We start from the raw sequence: 21,867 nt of genomic DNA, 5'->3' as shown, positions 1-21,867 counted from the left end.
TATTTTGACATAATTACTCAGAAAAATGTAATGTAGCGATTAATTTAGATTAATTAATCACAGAGCCCGTAATTATTAGATACATTTTTTTAATCGCTTGACAGCCCTAATAATATTATATATAATATCACAGCGAGCCTCCAGATGATATTATGAATTACAGACTGCGTCAGGTTCTCGGACATCTCTGGTACTTTCACGACAAGCCAAGACCCGCACAATTTGTCACACTCGCCGAGCTAAGACATTAAGTTTTTAAACATAACGGTTCCGCCATCGACACACGTGCAGGTAAGAACCAACACGCACACGCACACACCACAGCGACACTCACCCTTAAACATAACGGCTCCGCCATCGACACACGTGCAGGTTAGAACACACACACACGCACACACACCGCAGCGACACTCTCCCAGGTAAGAAGTTATGTTTTTAAACATAACTGCTCCGCCATCGAAATACGCGCCCAGGTTAGAACACACACGCACACACCGCAGCGACACACTCGCCCAGGTTAGTCTTTATGTTTTTAAACATAACGGCTCCGCCGTCGACAAACTTTGCGAGGAAACACTCGGAAGACTGTCTGTAGACTTTAGAAATTGCGATAAAATAAGGGAAGAGACAATTTCTCACCTCGACAAGTAACGGGGGGTTGTTCATTTTGGCACATAAAAACCGTTAAATTCAAGCATCGCACCGACCGGCATATCAACACAGAAGTCATGTGATTCTTAAAGAGACAGTGATTCTATAACACAGAACGAAAACATGTCTATAACACAGTATGGTGAATTATGTCTATAGAGTCCACCACAAGACTACACTTTGTTGCTCAAATGTAATGTTACTCTGCTCCTTGAGCCTCCCGAAATGTCTTTACCCTTTGTTGCTCAAACTTTTTCTCCTCCGTGAGCCTCCCCAAATGTCTTGCGATATTGATATCCCCCCAGCGGACTGTTTTAGTAGTATTATTTTTCTTATGTTTTGTGTGTATGCTATGTGTGACTGTAGCCTACTGCTGCCTGTCTTGGCCAGGACACTGGAAGAGATGTTTAAGCTCATGATGATTATTATTTTCAAGCAACCAATAGTAGTTGCCTTGCATTTTCAAATGTCAATGCACTTTTCAGCCCTGAATAACAGTAAAAGCCATTTAATAATTGAATGGTATTTTATTAATTTGTTAATTAGTTAACTGACCAAGTGTTGAATACACAGCTGGACACAAATTAACACACATTCAGGGAATATGTTCGCTTAACAAACATATATTATTTGTTGACGCACGCACGCACGCACGCACAAACGCACTGATATAGAGCAGCCAGGCATTCATTAGGTGAGATGCATTCTTGAGCTCCGTGCAGACGGTCATTACCTTGGTTTATCTCACCACAGCTAGCTGTAGAGATAGGACCAGCTTCAAATATGTTTTGCCGGCAGTAGTACAAACGCACACACACACACACACACACACACACACACACTCAAACACGTGCACCATTTCTTGCTCTACCTCTTCAAAATCTCTTAGGATTGATAGTAAAATGTATAGGATGTGTTCCCCACTCAAACACACACACACACACACACACACACACACACACACACACACACACACACACACACACACACACACACACACACACACACACACACACACTTCCCTGTACAGCCCAGACAAAATCTTCACTCTTCTTCACAACAGCTGAAGTGTAAATGAGCAAATAAGCACGATAGTAGTGTGTGTGTGTGTGTGTGTGTGTGTGTGTGATTGTGAGTGTGAGTGTGTGTGTGTGTGTGTATCAGAGGGTGGAAAAGCCATAGATAGTTGGATAGAGAGCAAGAGAGATGCAGCGAGAGAGAATTAGGGCAGGAGAGAGAGAGAAAGAGAGAGAGGGAGCACAGCAGGATATTTAAGCGAGGGATGGCAATCATGAATATGAAATTCTTTGCTGGTTACAGACGGGACACATGAAATGTTGACTAGCAGGGTTGAGATGATGAACCGGGTCGAATGGCGGATTGGAGGGGTATGTTATGATGCATTTAAACATTTCAATTGGAGACTGACATGAACACTCTCAAGCTGATGTGCCAAGGACAGGAATACAAGCTGGAGCTTACCACAAATAAAGTTTAGGTTTCGAATTTCAACATTTTGACCGTTATTGCTTCAACTCAATTACTCTACAGAGACCTTTATGACACACGCACATGCACTAGCCCGGGAACCAGACGAATCTGCCAACTCAGGTTTTATTTGCTCCGGCGGATGCTTCTGGCTTCCCTCCCGTTCAGACAGATTTCCAGCAGACGTGACCCAGGAGCAGGGCCAATCACAGCTGTTTATCCAATATTATTTTCATAAACAACCAGGAAGGCCACCCCTGATGTTTCACGTTTTTCGTTGGTCTGATTGGTTGCGTCCATCTATCCAATTGCGTCAACTTAGCGACATCAACATGAGTAGTTCTAAATAAAGAGACTGTGAATACCGTGAGCTGCTTACCATCATCAAAGATAAGGTGATGCAGTCGCATTTAACGAAGAAGGGGAAAGATGGTGCGATCTACGAGAAAGTGGCAGAGGAACTTTCATTACGAGGCTTTCGTCGGGATAAAAAACATGTGGTCAGCAAAATAAAGAATATGATCGCATTTTTGCACTTGTAAATGGTTAATCGTGTTTGTAGCCTACACTCAGACGTCGTCTAATCATTCTTGACCGCAAGGGGCTTGAATAAAAAAAAAAAAAACATTTGGAGTATGCTAATTATACTAAAGAGGTAGACTCTTCGTGCCTAGTCCCGCCTACTCCGACGAACCAAGATTTCCTGCTCCTTGGCGAAGGCGGAATATACCCCCTCGGTTTTACACAGGCAAGACAGTGAAATTGCACGGTGTGCCAAGCCGGCTTGGCAGTGTAAAAATGCCTTCTGTCTGATGATGTCAGTCTAGGGCTGCAGAATATCTACACAACTATCATCAGAGAGAGGGCCATTAGCATCTGAGTGACTGAAATGTATCTCATTGTGAGGTTAGAAGACCACAGGCTAACCGGCAGAACATGGCATCTAATTTTTGTGCTGTAACAGGTTATGTGTCTAACTATTCTTGCATGCAGTCCTTATTCTCCCAACAGCTTGGGGTGAATTTGATAACCTTAATCACTTGTCCAGTAGCACGGCCCTGTTTTCATCAACTCACTTAAGGTGCTTTTTGCATTTTTACTTCCTCAAAGTCCGAAACGCCATAGATTTCTTCAGCTCTGCTAGCGCCATACTATGAGTGTACACAGTAATTGGTCACAGGCTTTGGCAACGTGAGTGTACAATTGAACAATCGGACAGCAAACCCTTCAAATGGCCTGAAGGAACAGAAAGAAAACGCTAGGAAATTACTTGAGATTGCTTTGGATGTCATGGAACATAATTTTCTGATGTTTAATGCACACCTTGATTATCCTTAAATAAAATATTTTGAAGTAAATTACACATATATGTTGTCCATCACTTTAATCATATTGTTCAGGTCTTGTGGCACCAGGGACAAATACAATCCCCTCCTAGATACTGACATAGCTGAGGTCTTTCCACAGCCTCCCATTCGTCTCGTCCTGCCCTCAAAAGTGACAGGATGTAATCTCAATAGTAAGCCACAGTCATGTGTGAGTGTGAGTGTGATACACCACCTCTGCAACACATACTCCAACAAACTCCATATCTCATTGCAGCCAACACTCATCCTAGTCTTTTTATAAATCATCCGTACTCCATCTCGAAAATCTGTAAATCTTGGCATAACGTGCACCAATACACAACTCGTACACACATCCTCACACAAACACACTTGCGTTCTTTTCTAAGGACGATCACAAAAGGGACGTTCCTGCATCCTGAAAGCTGGCCAATCAGAGCACCCAACTCAATGGTGAAGGCTCCATTAGGGAAGTCCCATGCTCCCTCTAGCACTCTACAGTACTCTCACGACAGACATTTGTTTTTTCCTTTTAATGCCAGGAACCCAGCGTTTGAGCGGGCCAGTGTCAGGGGGTCTGGTCAGAGGCAAACAATGTGAGGATGAACTCAACCCATTGTTCTCAAGACTCACTTTGGAAATGTCTGGCAGTGTTACTTGCTTTCTGTCTTCTGGCGGTCTAAAAGGAAAGCTCTGGTTGGAAGTTTCCCCTGAACAAGGCCGACAGAGGAAAAGCAAAGGCCAGGCACACATATACGCACATGCGAGCGATCAGGTTGGAAACTCCAATCTACTGACCAGAAAAGTGCACTAAAAAGCTAATTTCTTTGTCCATGATGTTTAATTTTCTTCTAAAATGTTCCTTTTGTCGTGGTTGTTCTATAATGTTTTCTATTGTTGTGTTAGTTCGATAATGTTTTTTTTTGTCATGGCTAGGCCTGAAAGTAAAAGGCCAAGGCAGATGTTCTTTCTGCTGGTAAGCAAACAAAGGACAAAAGAGGGCTTTGAGGATGTTTCTCCATACGGCCCATTCTCCTTCCCAGGGGTCTACCCTCTGAAGCCCACCATCAGCGACCCCTGGTCGGGTTAATCCCCCACTCTTACACCCACAATGATAAACACTCTACACAGCCACCCATTGGAGGGACCAACAATGCTTACGTATTTAATTCATAATGGGCCTCAATAATGGATGTGCCTTGTTTGCAACTTTGATCAGTAAATGTATTTGCATTGTACACAGCTTAATGCAAATACGCTTACTGTCAGTTATTCCATGATCCATCGGATTCATTTTATCCCAATCGTAATATAAAATATTCGATATAGAAACATTTGCAACCTCAGGTGTCAAGACTATACATTACCATGACAACAATGGTTGTTCCAGGTTGATGCGGAAAATAATATCCGCCCACCACTTTCTGTAGCTTCCAAACAAGGAAATATAAAATACTTGTTGACCTAGTGGCTCTAAAGATAATACACCTAGACCTTAACATAAACCTGAGGCTAATTCGCACGACCAAACAACACACTTAGCAAAACTCAAAATCACAAACAATTCAGTAGGAGCAACGGAGATGATGCAAAGTCTCATGTTTTCTTTTCCTAAGTACCGGTAATGAATCAAAAAAGAAAACATGCCATAAAATCTGACCACCAAAAAAACTGGCTTATTGTGAACCGTAGTGGTTCACAATACCATAATTCCCCCGCTACAGATCCACCCTCTGACCCCAAACCCAACATATTAACTCATGTGAGTACCTCTGGGCGAGCACTACGCCCAGCTCAGCCCTCTGATGACACTGATAGGACAGCAAATGGGTGTGGCTGTAGGGCCCCGGCTGCCAACGGCGAGCGAGAGAGATGGTGAGTGGTGAGTGGAGATAATAAAGCACTAACGGAACATTTGTGTATGAGCAGAACTTGAGATCCTCCCTTGAAGGCTTCCACGCTTGAGAGTGAGAGACAGAAGGAGAAAGTGAAAGACGTTATCCAGCATGTGTGTGTGTGTCCGCATTTTTCCCTGTGCCACACACACTATGCTCTTTCATGGATTGTGTCCCTTTTTGTCCCCTTGGTCATGTTTCTATTCGGCTGTGTGAGTGTGTGTGTGTGTTCTCACTGAGCAGTGTTTGTTTGGCTGGACTGGTACAGAGAGTTGAGGCAATTACTCTGCCTCCCATAGGAGAGCTAAGACGTGCTAAAGCTCCTTAAACACACACTTATATGCACACATACACACACTGCTAATCAGGGCTGGGCGATTAATCGAATTTTGATCGCAATTTCGATTTTAGTGTCAAACAAACAAAATTATTCAAATTTGTATTTTCTTTAATTTTTATTTTTTGTTTTATAGAAAGGGCAGAAAAGCTGATACATATCTGTATATTATTTTAGATTGAAAAAAAAAAAAGTTGACCATTTTGTGTATTTATTTAAGGCGAAATTTCAAAGTTCTCAGTTACAGTTTTTTTTGGGAGAGACTTGCTGAATAATTACAATATGTTTTCAAACTCAAAAATAATCGTTTGAATAATCGTGATTTCAATATTGACCGAAATAATCGTGATTATGATTTTTCCCATAATCGAGCAGCCATACTGCTAATGCATATTTAATAAAAGGGGAACGGATGAGCTCCGCTTTTCAATATTACAAGCGCTATACTGTAGATATAAACAATACCAAATCCATACAATCATTGATGCATGAGTCATATAAATATGTGCACGCATGCACATTGCACACACAGAGACACACAGAGACAAACACACACACATGCCAATATGATTTTCATTCTGGGGCCATCTATTTCTGACATCTTAAATGTGTGAGACTATGTTTCTGTGCAAAAATGGAAACAGCTCTTTATTTTTCTCTCGTCTCAATGGGTACTGCTTATTGAGATGATAGGTAATTAATCTGTGCCTGAAGAAATAAATAGTAATGCGTACATTACTACCTAAAAAAAAATGGAAAACGGAATAAACATCATTATGTGAACAAAAGGAACCATTACAGGATTTAAAAATGACCTGATGAAAATGCACACACACACAAACACACGCACACACGCACACACACACACACACACACACACACACACAGACCCACAAACTCACACACAATAACCTCAGCTGTTTGGAGAAGGCAAGCTGTGATGTTCCTGTTTTTCCAATCACACATACATATGCAAATACAAACATATTTTTTTATAATTATACTGCTATTTGTGACGTACCGTAACCCCCCGCCCCCCACAACAGCCGTCAGCTGGGGGCATATTTTAAATGTGCAGTGTCAGAAAGTTTTGATGTTACGCAATGAATGCCATCTTCTGTCTCACACACACACACACACACACACACACACACACACACACACACACACACACACACACACACACACACACACACAGCAAATGAAAGTGTGCAATGCCCATTGCATGTGGGATGAATAGCAAACGCATGGCTAGATTTTTCAGTTGACAAAAGCACTATGTATGCTTGTGTGTGTGTGTGTGTTTGTTTGTGAGAGTGAGTGAGTGAGTGAATGAATTAGAGAGCAGAGAGGGTGGTTGTTAAGAACGAGCCTTTGTGTCCTTCCTCGATTGGCTGCGTTTTATTCCCCACATTGCTGTGTACCACTTCATGTGTGTTTCCATGCATGTGTGTGTGAGCGTCTCTGTGTGTATGCCTCGCAGCATGTGCAAAACCTTCAGGCAGGCTTTCCGTTAGCCTGCGCTCTCCAACCACCGCCATGTTTAGCCCCCCAGCAGGCCTAAACAGAGGCTAAAAGTCTCATGGAGCCTTGTCATCGTGGAGCTTACACCCGTGAAATCACTGGTCTTAATTCCACTGCAATAATAAACTCCTGTTGAGCCATGGTTTTTCATCTATAGAAGTCCCTGCCACCAAAATCCACAACATGTTTTTTCTATTTCATTAGTACATTCTGAGGTGAAGTACAATTAGTAATATTCAGCCGTCTAGGCTAATGAAAAAGTTCCTGCCCTAAACATATGTTAGGTTTAGGAAAACAGGTGCATGTCTCCATCAGTATGCATACATCATATCCATACTTACCAATAAGGATCTCCAAAGTTTCGGACACGTCCGTGATTCGGAAGGAGACCTAATGAGCCCAAAGTCCTGCCAGCAGACATGTCAACAAATACATCATCTACTAATCGCACTTCATTGTAATGGAGTCCAGTGCTACAGCCGCCGGCCCTCTTGTTAACATGATTCACAACACATACACCTGAAAAACCCTCTGACACACACACACAAACACAAACACACTGACACGTGTGGGTACTCTACACAGTAATGTGTGGCCCCATCTCTGGGATTATGATTCAAGTTTGATCCTCTGTGGTATTAGTGGTTTGTGTGTGTGTGTGTGTGTGTGTGTGTGTGTGTGTGTGTGTGTGTGTGTGTGTGTGTGTGTGTGTGTGTGTGTGTGTGTGTGTGTGTGTGTGTGTGTGTGTGTGTTGTATCCGAGTGTGTATGTCTGGATCATACATCTGTGTAAACTCCTCCTCGCTGACACCAACTCTCCACCCAACCCTTTACACACAATCATTCTCCATCCATCTATACACACACCCAAAACACCCATACCTACACACACACCCACGCTGTAGACATTCTGTAAACATGTCCTCCATAAGAAAGTAAACGCCTCCCTCAACTTGTTTTATATTGGCCAGCCAAGCATGCCCAATACTCTCTGACAGGCCAACGGAGCAGTCACAAAGATGAACTGTGAATACAAGCAGGCTGCAGAGAGGGAGAGGAATACAGAGAGAGAGAGTGAAGAGCAAGAGAGGTCGCGAGGGATGGGGTTAAGGAGAGAGAGAGAGAGAGAGAGAGAGAGAGAGAGAGAGAGAGAGAGAGAGAGAGAGAGAGAGAGAGACTTTGGAATGCAACAGAAGAGTGAGATCGATGAACAAGAACAAAGTGAAAGATTGCAAAAGAGAGAGATAGTAGAATGAAAAGGATATCGCAATGAATAAATGTGCATGCAAATCGGGAAGGAGCCTTCAAGCATAAAGAGAGTATGCATTGATACAGCGTGACGACTTCACACCCAGGCCTAACTCATTATATTCTAATTATTCTATGGTCATATAGTGTTACTGTGTGTTTATGTGTGCTTTACAACTGTATACAACATTCCAGCCTAGAGACATTAGTCAGGGGGGTAGCAACCACAGAAAGAGAGAGGGATTTCCTCTATAGCAGAGCGAACTCTGCCACATTTTCCACTAATGTTCTTGCGTGCTTTTTCCTGAGCTCCCATGGGTTCCTAATCAAGATGACAAGAGTCAGTCCTTGTTCAGACTTTGAAAATAGTGTGAAACAGTGAGACAGGTAAAGGAAGCATGGCCATTGTGTGCCATTAGCTAGGATGCTCATGAATCGCTGACAGGTCGAATGGCCAGTGATTGAAAAATAGCACAGAAAAACAATGTAAAAAAAGACAGAAAAGTTGCGAAGCCATTGACAAAAATCGCTTATTAGATCTTCCTGCATCTTGAAAGACCCACACCAGCATTCCCTTACAACCTTGTCTCTGGCTTTCATCAGTTTCAGCCTCTTTAGACTATTTCCCTGCATTCTATGCAGCTAATTTGACAAAGAGGGCCACAGAGCAAAGTCTGTAGGCTGGAAGAGAGAGAGCGAGAAAGTACGAGGGCAGGAGAGAAAGAGAGCAAGAGAACAAGAGAGTGAGAGAGCGAGAGAGCAAGAGAGCGAGAGAGCGAGAGAGCAAGAGAGCAAGAGAGCAAGAGAGAAGGGAGAAAGTGAGAGAGAGTGAGTGAGAGAGAGCGAGTGAGAGAGAGCGAGCAAGAGAGCAAGAGAGAGAGAAATGGAGACTGAGACTACTAGACCAATCTGAGAGGGAGAGAAAGAAAGACAAGGCAGGAAGGCAAGGCATATTAACTAACATATAGGCTATGGCTACATTAAATGAAAATCTCTTCTGATCTCTGCACAAATGTATGTGCAAAGACAACAACAACACACGGCTGTTAATGCAGGACAGGATAATTGCTACTGTGTGCATCTGTATATGTGTGCATGTCTGCATGTGTGCATATGTGTGTGGTGCTAAAAGGGATGGGAAAGCCAGGCAATAGAAGAGCAGAATTCTTCACAGAAGAGTGTACCGTTCAGCCTATCTCGCAGCAATTTCTGCTTCCATTAAAACATCTGGGGGGACAGAATGAGGGGGAGGGCTTGAGATGGCGGTAGAAGAGAGGTTGTCTAAGGAAGGTATCATGGGTTGCCAAGCCACCCAGCTAAGACAGCAGCTAAGATACTAGCTAAGACAGCAGCCTTGAGACTTGCACGGCTCTCCAAAGCAGCATGTACGCAGTCTCTCAGTTAGTGGACAATCATCCAAACAGGGACAAAAACGAACACATGCCACCAGCTGATCTAAGCGCCAGCAGTCCTACGATGTTATAGTAGAACTTCTGGGCTGAGACGGCACAGAGCCTGGGCCAGAAATCAATTACGTTGATATAATACTGAAGAAAACTAATTTTTGCAAATGGATAAATCTTTTAGAAGAGGATTTCATTGGCCAGTGGCCAGTTGAAACAGTGTTGATTTGAAACCTTTTCAGACAATTTCACAATTCAATAGTGCTGGGCAAGTTTGTGTTTCACCAATTACGCGCTTACAGATCACTGCCTCCTGAGGTGCCTCAACCAGATTTGAGCTTGTCTGCCATTAAATGTTAGATATTAATATTGCATCAGATTTGTGAGACTTGCCACCAGCCAAACGCAGAATAAATTTGACAATTTTGCAGGGTTTTCCCAATCTAGAAGTTAAAAATAAGAAACTCAGTTAATTATGGACCCTGGATCCAACCCTGACTTCTCTGTCTCACAGAGACGACGTTTTCACAGAGCGCCACCCAATGGCCTGCACAAGTTATGTATCCATAGTTTATCTGACCGAGTATTCACAACTGGAGGTCTCTGCAACATTAACAAAGTGGATGGATTGTGAGTTTACTGATTTTCACCAGCAAATTTGGTTCAATGTTGTTAACATTGATATTGTAGCAGATAATTTCCACCTAAAAACAAAGAATGTTTCTGAATGGAATGTGTAAGAGTTCAAACTTTTAAAAGGGAAACATACACCCAGCAATGTTTAACAGAATACCATTATTAATAACAAGATCAATGATCTTGTTATCAATGATCAATGATTTCCAATGATAGCTCCCCATGTTGGGGTAGTTCAGACTAGTACATACAGTGTCCAACAGTTTAAGTGTATATTGACTTTTTAATCCAAAATAGCTCAAATAAAAAAAACTAATTTCAGCAGGGGCATTATAATGATGTCATATTTTAAACCATTTCATCCTTGTTTATAATAAACAATATAAATGATATGACATATTAGGCCATCATGTTTGTGACTATCATGTTTATGAGTCCTTGTTAATTAAAATAATGTTGAGGTCAATTTAAATTTAGAAAATTCCCAATTCATTATTTATTTAGTATGCACCCGAAGATTTTTAGCCAGCGAAGCCAGTGATGCACTAATAGTTTACCGAGGTGCCTACAGGCGTCTCATGCTGCCCGTGTATCTATCAATATAGGGTTCATATGGTTTTGGCGACCATCTATTAAAACGAATAGGGCGACCGACGTCGTATCTACTACAGCGCCCAACTGATTTACAGCATCAGTGAATTTAACTAAACAAGCGCAAATTCGCGAAGCAGAGGCAAAGCTAAAGTCGAATAGTCGATACATCATGCTGCTGAGCAAGCAGGCACTATGCAGCAGGGGCAGATCTGCCCTGCATGCACTATCGTCGTATGTGCCTATGGGAATTATTGCTCGGTGCTGAAATAACACACCTGTGCTTTTTCAAATCGGGGCAGCGTCGGGTTGGTAATGCGAATTTAAATAAGAACACCCACAATGTATCGTTTGTAGAAAGGACGTCCATACACGCGATATAACTCGTATATAATATTATAAAATGTGCCATCAAATGTCGCCAGTAGGCGACATGTTTCACTACACGAATTAATGGTATGATAAAAAAACAGAGTTGCGTGGTGCCTTACCTTGACGTCCGGACAGGGCTAGCCTTGCTTGATGACAGGGGAAGATGCTCTACTGAGGTGCGAAGGCTCTCGGTCTTGAGGAGCTGGTCAGTGGTCATATATTTTCGTGTTCAATGTTTCCCCCTATTGGCACAAAGGCTACATTGTAACTGCAACGTTTCGGGCCCAGATGAGGACATTTATTTGTGTCATGCGTACTTATTTTTTGTTACGCTGCTAAGTGTATGTTCCCCAAATACTAAAACAGCCCGCCTTGATGTGATGACATGAAGATGTGTCACGTCTATAAGATAATTACTTATAGAATAGGACGTAATGGGCATAAGAAAATGACCTTACAAACATGGCCGCTATACTAGTACCACTGCTGGTCCTAATTTAAATGGGTGTCAAAAAAAAAGCCTGAATTGTAAAACCTGTTTTATTTAATGTATTACATCAAACAAATACGACTGACTTGATAAAATACTATACAATTGTTAAAACCTATATTTTATTTAATAAGTGTATTATTTAACATGCCACATGATTATTATTTTGTGTTCGTTTGGGCAGCGAGGCGACGGGTCTTGAGGTGGAAAAAGCGCCAACTTCTTCCTGTACTGCATGCTATTATACTGTGGGAATTGCGTCTATAAGGGATTTTTCATCAGTTTGTGTTCGAAATGAACTAGCAAGGTAAGCTTAATAAGCCCCATCTAACGTGGTAGATATGTCGCCGTGTTCTCCGGTTCTCTTAGAAAACGTATGTTGTATTTTTTTTTTATCTACTCCTCCCACTAAATTCCCCGCTCCGTAACGAAGTGACCCATATGTGTTCCAGGATTACGCTCAGTGTTATTCTATTAACTACGCTGTATCCACCCCGACGGCAGTGATTTCTCATGCTAACGTAAGTTAACGTGAGACTTCGCAAACACACTTTATGATATTTATGCCAGTTGGACAATGAGAAAAAGGCTGCCAGTCCAACAGCTAACGCGTTATGCATTATCGACAAACTAATGCATTTAGAAGCAACGTAATGCGTAACGTTACAAATAAAGAAACGAACAGTGTTTAGTTTGTCATGTTTGGTTCCCTCGCCTGTTCCATCGGGGCGAACTCGGGCCGAGTGTTGAACGGGTGTCCATTTCGTTTCCCTGCCAGCGAGGCGCGCTGTTGCCTCTCGGATCATCTGTCTGTACGGTGTCGAGTGGAGATGCCAGGGCTGCAGGGGGACAACGTGGTGGCCTCCCTGGGGAGCCCCGTCAAGAAGAGCAAACTTTCCCTCAAATTCTTCCAGAAGAAAGAAGCTAAACGGACATTGGACTTCTCCGAACCTCCCGCAGATGAGTCCAAAACTGAACCTGAACCCGAGGATTCAATTGCAAGGTGTGATCGCACCCTTTCCAAAATCATAATAACCATCATAAAATCTTTTTTTTTCATCCATCTACGTAAGACACTTCCGTTAAATTGGTATTTTTAATAAAAACTCTTCCTCCTTTATTGTCATTGTTACGACTCTACAGTGGTGATCAGGTAGTCCCTGGACCTTCTCCATGCACCGGTTCCACAGGTCCTCTGCTACCTTATGAGAAAGTTGAGGCCCTGCTGCCATTTGTCGGGCTTAATAACTTGGGCAACACCTGCTACCTGAACAGTGTTTTACAGGTACAGAATGATTATCGTTATAACCACTTGTAGAAATTAATGGGAATATGCTAACCCCCAAGTCTGTTCATTGAACACTCCTTGGAATCAGAGAACAGCACTTTTGTTTTTTAAACTCTTTGTTTGTCAATAGGTGCTGTACTACTGCCCTGGGCTCAGAGATGGCATCAAGAATCTATACAGCCGATCCAAAAGCAGAGACAAACTTAAGGAAGAAATTGTCAAAAGTGAAGATGAGGTCTGTACAAAACTGTATCTGTCTATCTGTTGTCAAGGGATGGGCATTGTTCAAGATTTTCCGGTTCTGGTTATAGTTCTAATCTAATTATAACCATTCAACATCTTTCACTTTCATTTATATATTAACTGCTTCAACCCTCCATTGTATAATATAACATGTTCCATGGAGTCTTATTCAAATATTCAAGATAAAGTATTCTGCTGTGGCAGAGAACATTAGCAGCAGCTAACAAGCTTGTAGCTGGTTGGTTCTCAATTTCAGGCGTTCATAGTACGATCAATCTGCATTTCTTCCTTTTCTGGAAAAAGATTGTCTTCTACCATAACTTCTGAATATAGTCCATTACAAGCTGACGTAATGCTGAGGAAGTTTTGACTTTTGTTTGTATACTAAGTTAGCAAACCTGTTGCTTAGCACTTCTGCCATGGTCCAACAAGATTCTGTAGTTTCCTATAAGGTACCAAAAGTTTGGTGCCCATTCCGTCTTTTGATGGCTAAGCAGTCCTGAGTGTTATGTCCTCTGCTCCTCAGGAGGACAGCGTGCCGGCTCACATGGAGCTCCTCGGGAGTTTCAACAGCCTCATCACATCCGTGGAGCAGCTGCAGTCCGGCTTCTTGCTCAACCCGGATGGCTACAGCGAGGGGGAGCTGGCCACGCCGCCACGCAAACTACTGCACACTCTCAGGTGAGAGGCCACGCCCCCTTATCTCTGTAACCCTAACCCTAATCCATTTAGACACCCATGTTTACCACTGTGCAATACTGACAAAGGTATATCGGTGTCGTCTTCTTGCATAGCATAAGGCCAAGCTTGAGCACTTGCGTCTGCAACTATGTTAACGCCCACAATCTACTAGCTTTGTAAACTGCATTCGTTGAAGCCTTACCTTATAAGCCTTTGGCCAATCAGATGTGGCATCAATCAATGAACTTTCATTCAATCATAATCTTGGAGAGTTTTTGCTGTGAACTACCACTAACGGGTCGTTCTTCCAGGCAACTGAACCCTATGTATGAGGGCTACCTCCAGCACGATGCCCAGGAGGTGCTTCAGTGCCTACTAGCTTACATCCAGGAGGCCTGCGACACCATAAGGAAGGAACAACATGGGGAGAGTACGAAGGAGGTCATACAAGAAAGCCCTGCCACTCTGGTGCCAGCCAACTCTGAAGAAGAGGAGGAAGATGGCCAGGTCAACGGAAAGAGGAAGAGCGACACAGAGGCGGGAAATGCCAAGAAGAAGCCAAAGTCGGTCAAATCCAACAAGCTGGATGCTGATGAACACTCGGAGAAGAAACCCTTCACCCGTTCCAAAAGGAGGTCCTCCAGAGAGATAGTTGCTGACGCTGGCCCTGGGGAAAGGGAGGTGAAGGATGAGGGGAAGGAGGAAAACGAGGAGGTTGCGTGTAGCGGGGAAGAGGGCAAGGGGACGGGTGATGGTGCCCCTAAAGCTTCTGAGGGGAAGAGGAAGAAGAGAACCAGGCTGAGCTGGCTGAGGCCTTCCTCCAAGCAGCCAAGCATCTTCTCTAAGTTCCGCAGCATGGGCAAGATCAGCTCCATCATGGCCCCCAAGAACCAGGCGGAGCAGGTGACCGAGCCGGAACAGCCCCAGGCAGATAACGGTCCCAAACAGGAACCAACTCGGATGGGTAAGACTGCCCCGGAACCCACCAATGGCATCACGCAGGACCAGAAGGCTGTGGAGAACCAAGGTGAGATGATGATTGATGACAGAGATTTAAAAAACGGGTATGGATTTCAGAGTGAGTGACGGCCCCTCCCTCTCCTGAGCAGACGGCCTGGACGTCCTGGAAAGGCTGTTCCAGGGCAAGCTGGTGCTGCGGACGCGTTGCCTGGAGTGTGAGAGCTACACGGAGCGCAGGGAAGACTTCCAGGACATCAGCGTTCCTGTCCAGGAGGACCAGCCCAGCAGCCCAGAAGACCTCTCTGAGGGTGAGCAACACTAGACGCCTCATGTTATATAGGTGTTGCTGTTGCTGCTCATGTTTACAGCATATTGAAATGATGCCTGTACGGGGTTATTTTTTTATAGGTTAATCCTTGTCTTATTATTTTATGTATGTCCTTATATGAGTCCAACCTTAGAATTTTTAAAGAGGGTTTACCTTTGTCCGCACTATATTAAACCACCTGGTGCCGTCTGCCTTCTTCATCCTATAGTGTCCCCAGACCCTAAACCCGAACAGAAGACTCTGAAGTGGGCCATCTCCCAGTTTGCGTCAGTGGAGCGTATCGTCGGCGAGGACAAATACTTCTGTGAGACGTGTCACCATTACACAGAGGCTGAGAGAAGCCTCCTCTTCGACAAGACCCCGGAGGTCGTCACCATCCACCTCAAGTGCTTCTCTGCCAACGGTCTAGAGTGAGTCAACCCTGTGTCTTCTGGAGCACTGGGAGGAAAACATCGCTTTTAGCAGTAGTATCGGGATTGTTGGCCTCCGCAATACCTGCTTAGTCAGGTCAGCATATAGAGGGCGCTATAGTGTATTTGCCTATAGTTGATTCACATTACTTATGTTGTGTTCTCTTCAGCCACTTTCATATAAAAAAACGAGGGCAGAAACGGACAGAGTTTTAGAACCCAATTCTAACGTTACCCAGCAGTAGCTCAGGAGGTAGAGCGGGTTGGCTGGTAACCGGAAGGTTGCTAGTTCAATCCCCGGCTTCTCCTAGCGTGTCGAGGTGTCCCTAAGTGTATGTGGAGTGTATGTGGCTTTGCATTCACACACACTCTGCCGTCAGTGTGTGAATGTGTTTTATGGATGGGTGATTGTGAGGCAATATTGTAAAACGCTTTGGGTGGCCACTGGTTACAGATAAAGCGCTATATAAATTTCCATTTACCATACGTTAAACAACACAGAAGATAAAATCACACAGTTTGAGAGTCGCAATATTGACAGAATCGCAATAAATATCGTATTGGCTCTCAGAAAATCGAATCATAAGGTCCCTGACAATTCCTTTCCCTAGCTTGTTTGTATATTTGAGTTGAATCCGGTTGTCTTTAACTGCGTCGACCTTGTGTCTGTCGTTTCCCAGCATGGACCCCTACGCGGGCCTGTCCAAGGTGAACACCCCACTGCAGACACCGCTCACCCTGTCCTTGGAGGAGTGGTGCACGAGCGCCGCGCCCCTGGACGGCTGCAACTACCAGCTCTTCGCAGTGGTGATGCACAGTGGCGTCACTATCAGCAGCGGCCACTACACCGCCTATGTCCGCATGTCCGAGCTGCAGGACGTGCGGCTCCAGCCACAGAGCAAGGAGGAGGAGGAGCAGCGGCAGGAGAGGGAGGAGGTGAAGGAAAAGGTAGAAGAGCAGGAGCGGCGAGGAGGAGACGGCATCAAGCAGGAGGAGGAAGAGGAAGGGCACTACGATGATGGAGAGGTGTCCTTCGGCGGGGCGAGGGGGCTTCACCGGGGCAAGGCAGGGGGGAAGAAAACAGAGGGTGTGGTTGGACTCCTGGGAGGACAGAGGAGCACCGGCAACGGCTACGAGCTTGCCGGCAGCAAACAGGCCGACAAGACATCCACCAGCGGAGTGGCCGAGGCTCCGAGGCGGAGGCCCACTACCAGCGGACCGGTGAAAAAGGAAGCAGAGGAGGGGAAGAGAGTCAAGGAGGAGCGGGAGGCACTGAGCAGCCTCCTGCACTACGAGGGCAAGTGGCTCCTCTTCGATGACTCGGAGGTGCGTCTGTTTGAAGAGGAGGACTTCTTGCGAGCCTGCTCCCCGGACACCTGCTCCACGTCCACGCCTTACCTGCTTTTCTACAGGAGGACGCCACTGCAAGGCACAGGCTTAGTGCAGGGGTGACTGGTCCAACGGATAGATGGACCCTCTTTTTATTCGCTGCCATCAGTCAGGGTTGTGGATGCCCACAACCCTGTGATTTTATTTTTACATTGATTTATCTCTATAAGCTGAACGAAGTCTGTTCAAACTTTTTTCCAAATGGGGCAGAATACATATGGGTCACATGAAACTATGGACCTCTAGAATGGCTCAACTTGCAGGGTTTGGTACTAGCAAACTCCTAAGCTAATAGACTTGTGATATTGGCACCCACATGAATTTTGGGTCTATGAAAACCAGCGGTACTTCCCACTGGTCAATGATGACTAGAGCCTTTTCATAGCAACAGGTTTGGGAGGAAGCTTGCATAACTAAAAGCCTAATTTATGCCCCCCAGCTCATTTTATTTGATGAGTTTAAAGCTTTTCCTTTTGTCCTAGCTGTCATATTTTGTTTCATTGTCCCCTTATTCCTGATCTGTTAGAATGATTCGGATCTATCCATATATTAAGTTGTTTTAACTATGTTAAGCACTTTGGCACTTAAAATTCCAGTAGGTTAAATTGCTGTATATTTTCATCTTTTCTTTGGTCATAGGCAACACTGCATCCCTTCCCAATATTGCTAAGATGATAACGAATTGTAGATTAAGTTTTTCTATTGCCAGGATAAGGATGCTACACCTCAAGGGAAGTCTATTGAGAATATAGATCTGCATGGACATCTTTTCATGAATCCCTCATTCAGGTCCAACAGGCTACTGAATGTCTTTATATAAACATTTATTGCCATACATCTAACATGCTGAATTCCTTAGTCTATGCAGGAGAGGCGCATGCTGTCAGCTCACAAGAGTGCCACAAAGGGAAAAGTAAACGTTTTGATGGGATTGCATTTATACTTCAGGAGGCAATATATATCTCAGTTAATGATTTAAATCCCATTGAATCACTTCCTTGAGCGACATGTCAAGGTCTTGTAATATGGAAAAAGCACCAGCGGAACTCCAGTAGGGGCACATAACCTATAAAAGGATGGCTGATGGACATTTCTGCCATTATCTCGTGTGGAAGTGTATTGATACATTAAACCTGTCACCCACCATTAACCCGTTATAAAAGTGATCTTTGTATTTGTTGCTCTAACTAATTGTGTGAACCTTTTTGGTTTGCAGCTTTCAATGTTAATTACTAAGGACATGGAGGCCATTAGAGTTAAGGTAAGGCCAATCCATGTAAAAACGGCTTTAGAACATGTTTGTCATAACCTGTGAGGTTTTCATTGCTGATAAGCTTAATTATGGAGAGGTTCTGCAGGTCATCTGATTAATGTCACGTTTGAAAATGTTAATTTTTTCACTTTAGGCCAGATGTCTACATCATTTTCTAGGTTCTAAATGTCAAGCAATACCAGCCATAACTGGTATGCGTAAATAACGTATTTCATTGATGCTAAACAAACTGCTTTCTCTCAACCGTTTCGGAACATAAGCAATAAAGTTTTAATATTTCCATTAATGAAAGACCCTTAGGACAGTTTGTGAAAAAATAAAGGATACGATTTGGACAACTAAAATATTTATTTTGTTAAATATTAACATAAATCAAACAATTAAAGTTGAAAACAAATCCCTTTTACTTGCAATGTAGTTTAAATGAATAATGATAAAGCCTTATAAATAGTATGTTTTTTTGCATTTTTCATGTTTTGGATGATTTTTTTATGCCTTTTGGATTAAATAGTAAACTTTCAAGTTGTAAAAGGCATCGCTACACCATAATAAAAAGTGCACAAATTAAATTAAATACAGATTTGACACTATACACATTTTTTTAATGATACCGTGACGTTTTTAAAGAGTACCCTTTGGCTTTTTGTGTTGGCACTTGACTTGACAAAAGGGGAACTTGTTAACAGCTGTTAGCCTCAATAGCTAATGGCTGCTAAAGATCCATTGACATTGAGACATGAACACAATGCTAATGAGCCATTTTGACATTAGCAACATGACTGATGCTGGGTAAATAAAAACTCCAAACACCATCAATGATGCAGTAAAAAAATATTGCATGACAAAAAAGAAAAATGCCAAGGTATCGCTGTAAGATCAACTTGATCGTCCCACCGATGCGTAACAGGTTATTCTGTAAACAAATTAAGACACTGGAATGACGTACCAAGCCAGGACACTTTCAGGCCACTATGTAGAGGAGCGACTTTTAAGGAGACACAATGTATTTACATTTGGGAATAAATTAATGGTGACGTTCTCTTTTCCTCATCTTCAAAAATCAAGCTTCCGAAGACTTATTCTGCTGAAGGAATCTCTGAGGAAACAAAGAACATAGAACAAGAGATTTACACAAGCACAACAGTCTTGGGTTGTGCATTTGATCTCAAAGTAATTTTAATGACACTAGGGAGAAATGGAAATGTTGACAACTGTAGTCAACTGGAAAATAAAAAAAAAATGGCAAATTCACACTAGAATGCTGTCTAGTTGAACACTTAGCTCTGCCTCAAAGGTTGACGTTGACAAAGGGAAAAAGCCACAAAACAAACTACCTTGTCAAGCTGTCCGTTTGCTGCATGATGTCAGGAAAATCACCAAAAAGATTGATCAGCCAACACACAGCTTTCACTAGCCACCACGCTCATACATTTAGAATATCGCACTCATACTTTCCCACAGCAGTAACTTTGTCAAACACATGACTCGCAAATGCGATTGGCTCACCAACCCCAACACACACCACTGTGCAGGAGGCCTACCAGTGTAAGTTGACCTGCATGAAAGGCTTATAGCCCAGTGGGAGGCCTCTGTGTGAGTTGACCTGCAGGACAGGCTTATAGCCCAGTGGGATGCCTACCTATGAGAGTTGACCTGCAGGACAGGCTTGTAGAGCTGGGGTATCTTCCTGTTGATGAGGGGCTGCAGCGCCTCCTTCAGGCGGTGGTAGTTCCTCTCCAGTTCCCTCTGGTACTCCTTCTGATCGGGACCAATCAGGCTCTTGTTCTTACGCAGCGCGTCTTCGCACCTGCGTAACGGACCGGAAGTCATGATTAGTTACAACGATAGGACTACTACTAATGAATCAGAACATGTTCTGCACTACTGTTTGGAGGGATCATGGGTTAGAGCTCAGTGCATGATGATGATACCCATGTGAAATACATTTAGTTTTCATGTTAAAATTATTATTGTTATGTTTGAACATTTTTGTTTGGATGGTTATGGTCTCCAAAGGCATGTTCCAGGGTTCATACCTCTTGGTGAAGTCCTTGAAGCAGAGCCGTAGCTTGTTGTGGTGTCTGTAGAGTTTGGGGTCACTGGGAATCTCAGACAGGAACACCTGAGCCACTTCCAGAGGGCCCTGACAAATACACACAAACACTACTGTAAAGAACCATCCCATGCATAAGTATATGCATGCAACTATCGATGCCCTTAATAAACCCGGCTCTTTACAAATGCATATTGCAAAGTATATATAAAAAAACGGATTTATTGACCGTTACAAAAAAAAAATAGTAGTTCATTCATATCATTCAAAAAAGACAAATGCATTACAACTAGTGCTGTCAAGCAATTACAATATTTAATCTTGATTAATCGCATTAATGTCATAGTTAACTCACGATTAATCGCAAATTCTTTTTCGATGCTAAATATCCCTTGATTTCTTTGTCCCATTAATTCTTCTCATTTTAATTATCTTATCAACATGGTGAATTGCATCGGCTTGCCTTGTGCAAATGTTTTTTTATTGATAACAACATTGGCATATACTGATCAAAACAGGACGATACAAAAAAAGAGCCTATAGTGCAATTAAACGATGAACATACAAACATACTGCATTGAACAAAGCAGTCAGGCTACTGCTTCTTTGTTTTGAGCCATTTTTAAATAAAATAATTGCGTTAATCGCGCGATAAAAAAATTAACGCCTGTTAAAATTGGTTTGCGTTAACGCCGTTAATAACGCGTTTAACTGACAGCCCTAATTACAACGTAGTTGTTTGAAAGGAGTGTGAGGTTACCTGGTTGACCGTGGTGCCCACAGAGCCTTGCAGGACCATCTGCAGCATCTTGGCGTCGGAGGGGTCCTGGTGGGTGGCGAAGGCTAGCTCCTGGGTCTTCTTCTGCATGTCCTCGATGGCTACCTCCATGGGCATTGATATGATCTGAGAAACCCAGAAACATTCGGTGGTTCGGTGTTGGTACTAGTGTGAGTGAGCATGGTAAACACATGCCGATACAAACACCAATATCCAAAATTATAATCCACTTTTGATGAAGCACTATATGAAAGGTGGAAGTGTAACATAATTCACACATTCATATCAACAGGCCACATATGTCCTTGGCGACTAGAGAGGTCTCGTTCCCATCCTAGGGAGGGATCCGGCTCCTAGGGAGGCGTCCGGCCCGTACAAGAAGCCATTCATTCACGAATCAATTCTACAGATACGAGCGGCCCAGGTGTTCCATGAACTCAGAAGTTCAGGGCCATGAAACAAGTTGCAATGCCAACACATAGCC

At 43.3% G+C, this 21,867-nt stretch overlaps 3 protein-coding genes across 25 annotated transcripts in view; 1 reads left to right on the top strand and 2 right to left on the bottom strand.

Moving 5' to 3' along the window:
- kank4 (KN motif and ankyrin repeat domains 4) overlaps positions 1–11,728 on the bottom strand; it is an 83,379-nt gene extending 71,651 nt beyond the window's left edge. Inside the window, exons 1-2 of one of the 2 annotated variants that reach the window (XM_030373592.1) lie at positions 11,610–11,728; positions 7,583–7,648 (exon numbers count right to left, since the gene is read on the bottom strand). The gene's annotated coding sequence lies outside the window, so the exon portion shown is untranslated. The remainder of the gene's footprint in view (positions 1–7,582; positions 7,649–11,609) is intronic. The other variant, XM_030373591.1, reaches the window with a different exon arrangement.
- Positions 11,729–12,144: 416 nt separating this feature from the next.
- usp1 (ubiquitin specific peptidase 1) lies at positions 12,145–18,838 on the top strand. 2 transcript variants are annotated; one of them, XM_030373593.1, is made up of 10 exons: positions 12,156–12,287; positions 12,433–12,501; positions 12,759–12,983; positions 13,124–13,265; positions 13,399–13,503; positions 14,038–14,192; positions 14,504–15,219; positions 15,302–15,460; positions 15,689–15,890; positions 16,571–18,838. In XM_030373593.1, the coding sequence occupies exons 2-10, from the start codon at positions 12,494–12,496 to the stop codon at positions 17,340–17,342; spliced, it is 2,484 nt and encodes an 827-aa protein (XP_030229453.1). In that variant the 5' UTR covers positions 12,156–12,287; positions 12,433–12,493; the 3' UTR covers positions 17,343–18,838. The 2 variants fall into 2 exon arrangements, with proteins under 2 accessions (XP_030229454.1, XP_030229453.1); XM_030373594.1 differs by lacking the exon at positions 12,433–12,501 and having other exon boundaries at positions 12,145–12,287.
- A 47-nt stretch (positions 18,839–18,885) lies between these two features.
- The window catches only part of dock7 (dedicator of cytokinesis 7), a 56,123-nt gene continuing 53,141 nt past the window's right edge, over positions 18,886–21,867 (bottom strand). For 17 of the 21 annotated variants that reach the window (XM_030373572.1, XM_030373575.1, XM_030373574.1 and 14 more), the window contains 4 exons: positions 21,366–21,509; positions 20,589–20,695; positions 20,192–20,359; positions 19,081–19,648 (listed from right to left, as the gene is read on the bottom strand). In XM_030373572.1, coding sequence (XP_030229432.1) covers positions 19,606–19,648; positions 20,192–20,359; positions 20,589–20,695; positions 21,366–21,509 — 462 coding nt within the window. In that variant the 3' untranslated portion in view covers positions 19,081–19,605. Of the gene's footprint in view, positions 19,649–19,886; positions 19,907–20,191; positions 20,360–20,588; positions 20,696–21,365; positions 21,510–21,867 lie in introns of all 21 variants that reach the window. The other 4 variants (XM_030373569.1, XM_030373570.1, XM_030373571.1 and 1 more) reach the window with 2 other exon arrangements.

The sequence above is a fragment of the Gadus morhua genome, chromosome 12 (assembly GCF_902167405.1).
Source record: "Gadus morhua chromosome 12, gadMor3.0, whole genome shotgun sequence".
NCBI lineage: Eukaryota > Metazoa > Chordata > Actinopteri > Gadiformes > Gadidae > Gadus > Gadus morhua.
Note: the sequence above shows the minus strand (reverse complement) of the source record. Positions and strands in the feature narration are given on the sequence as shown.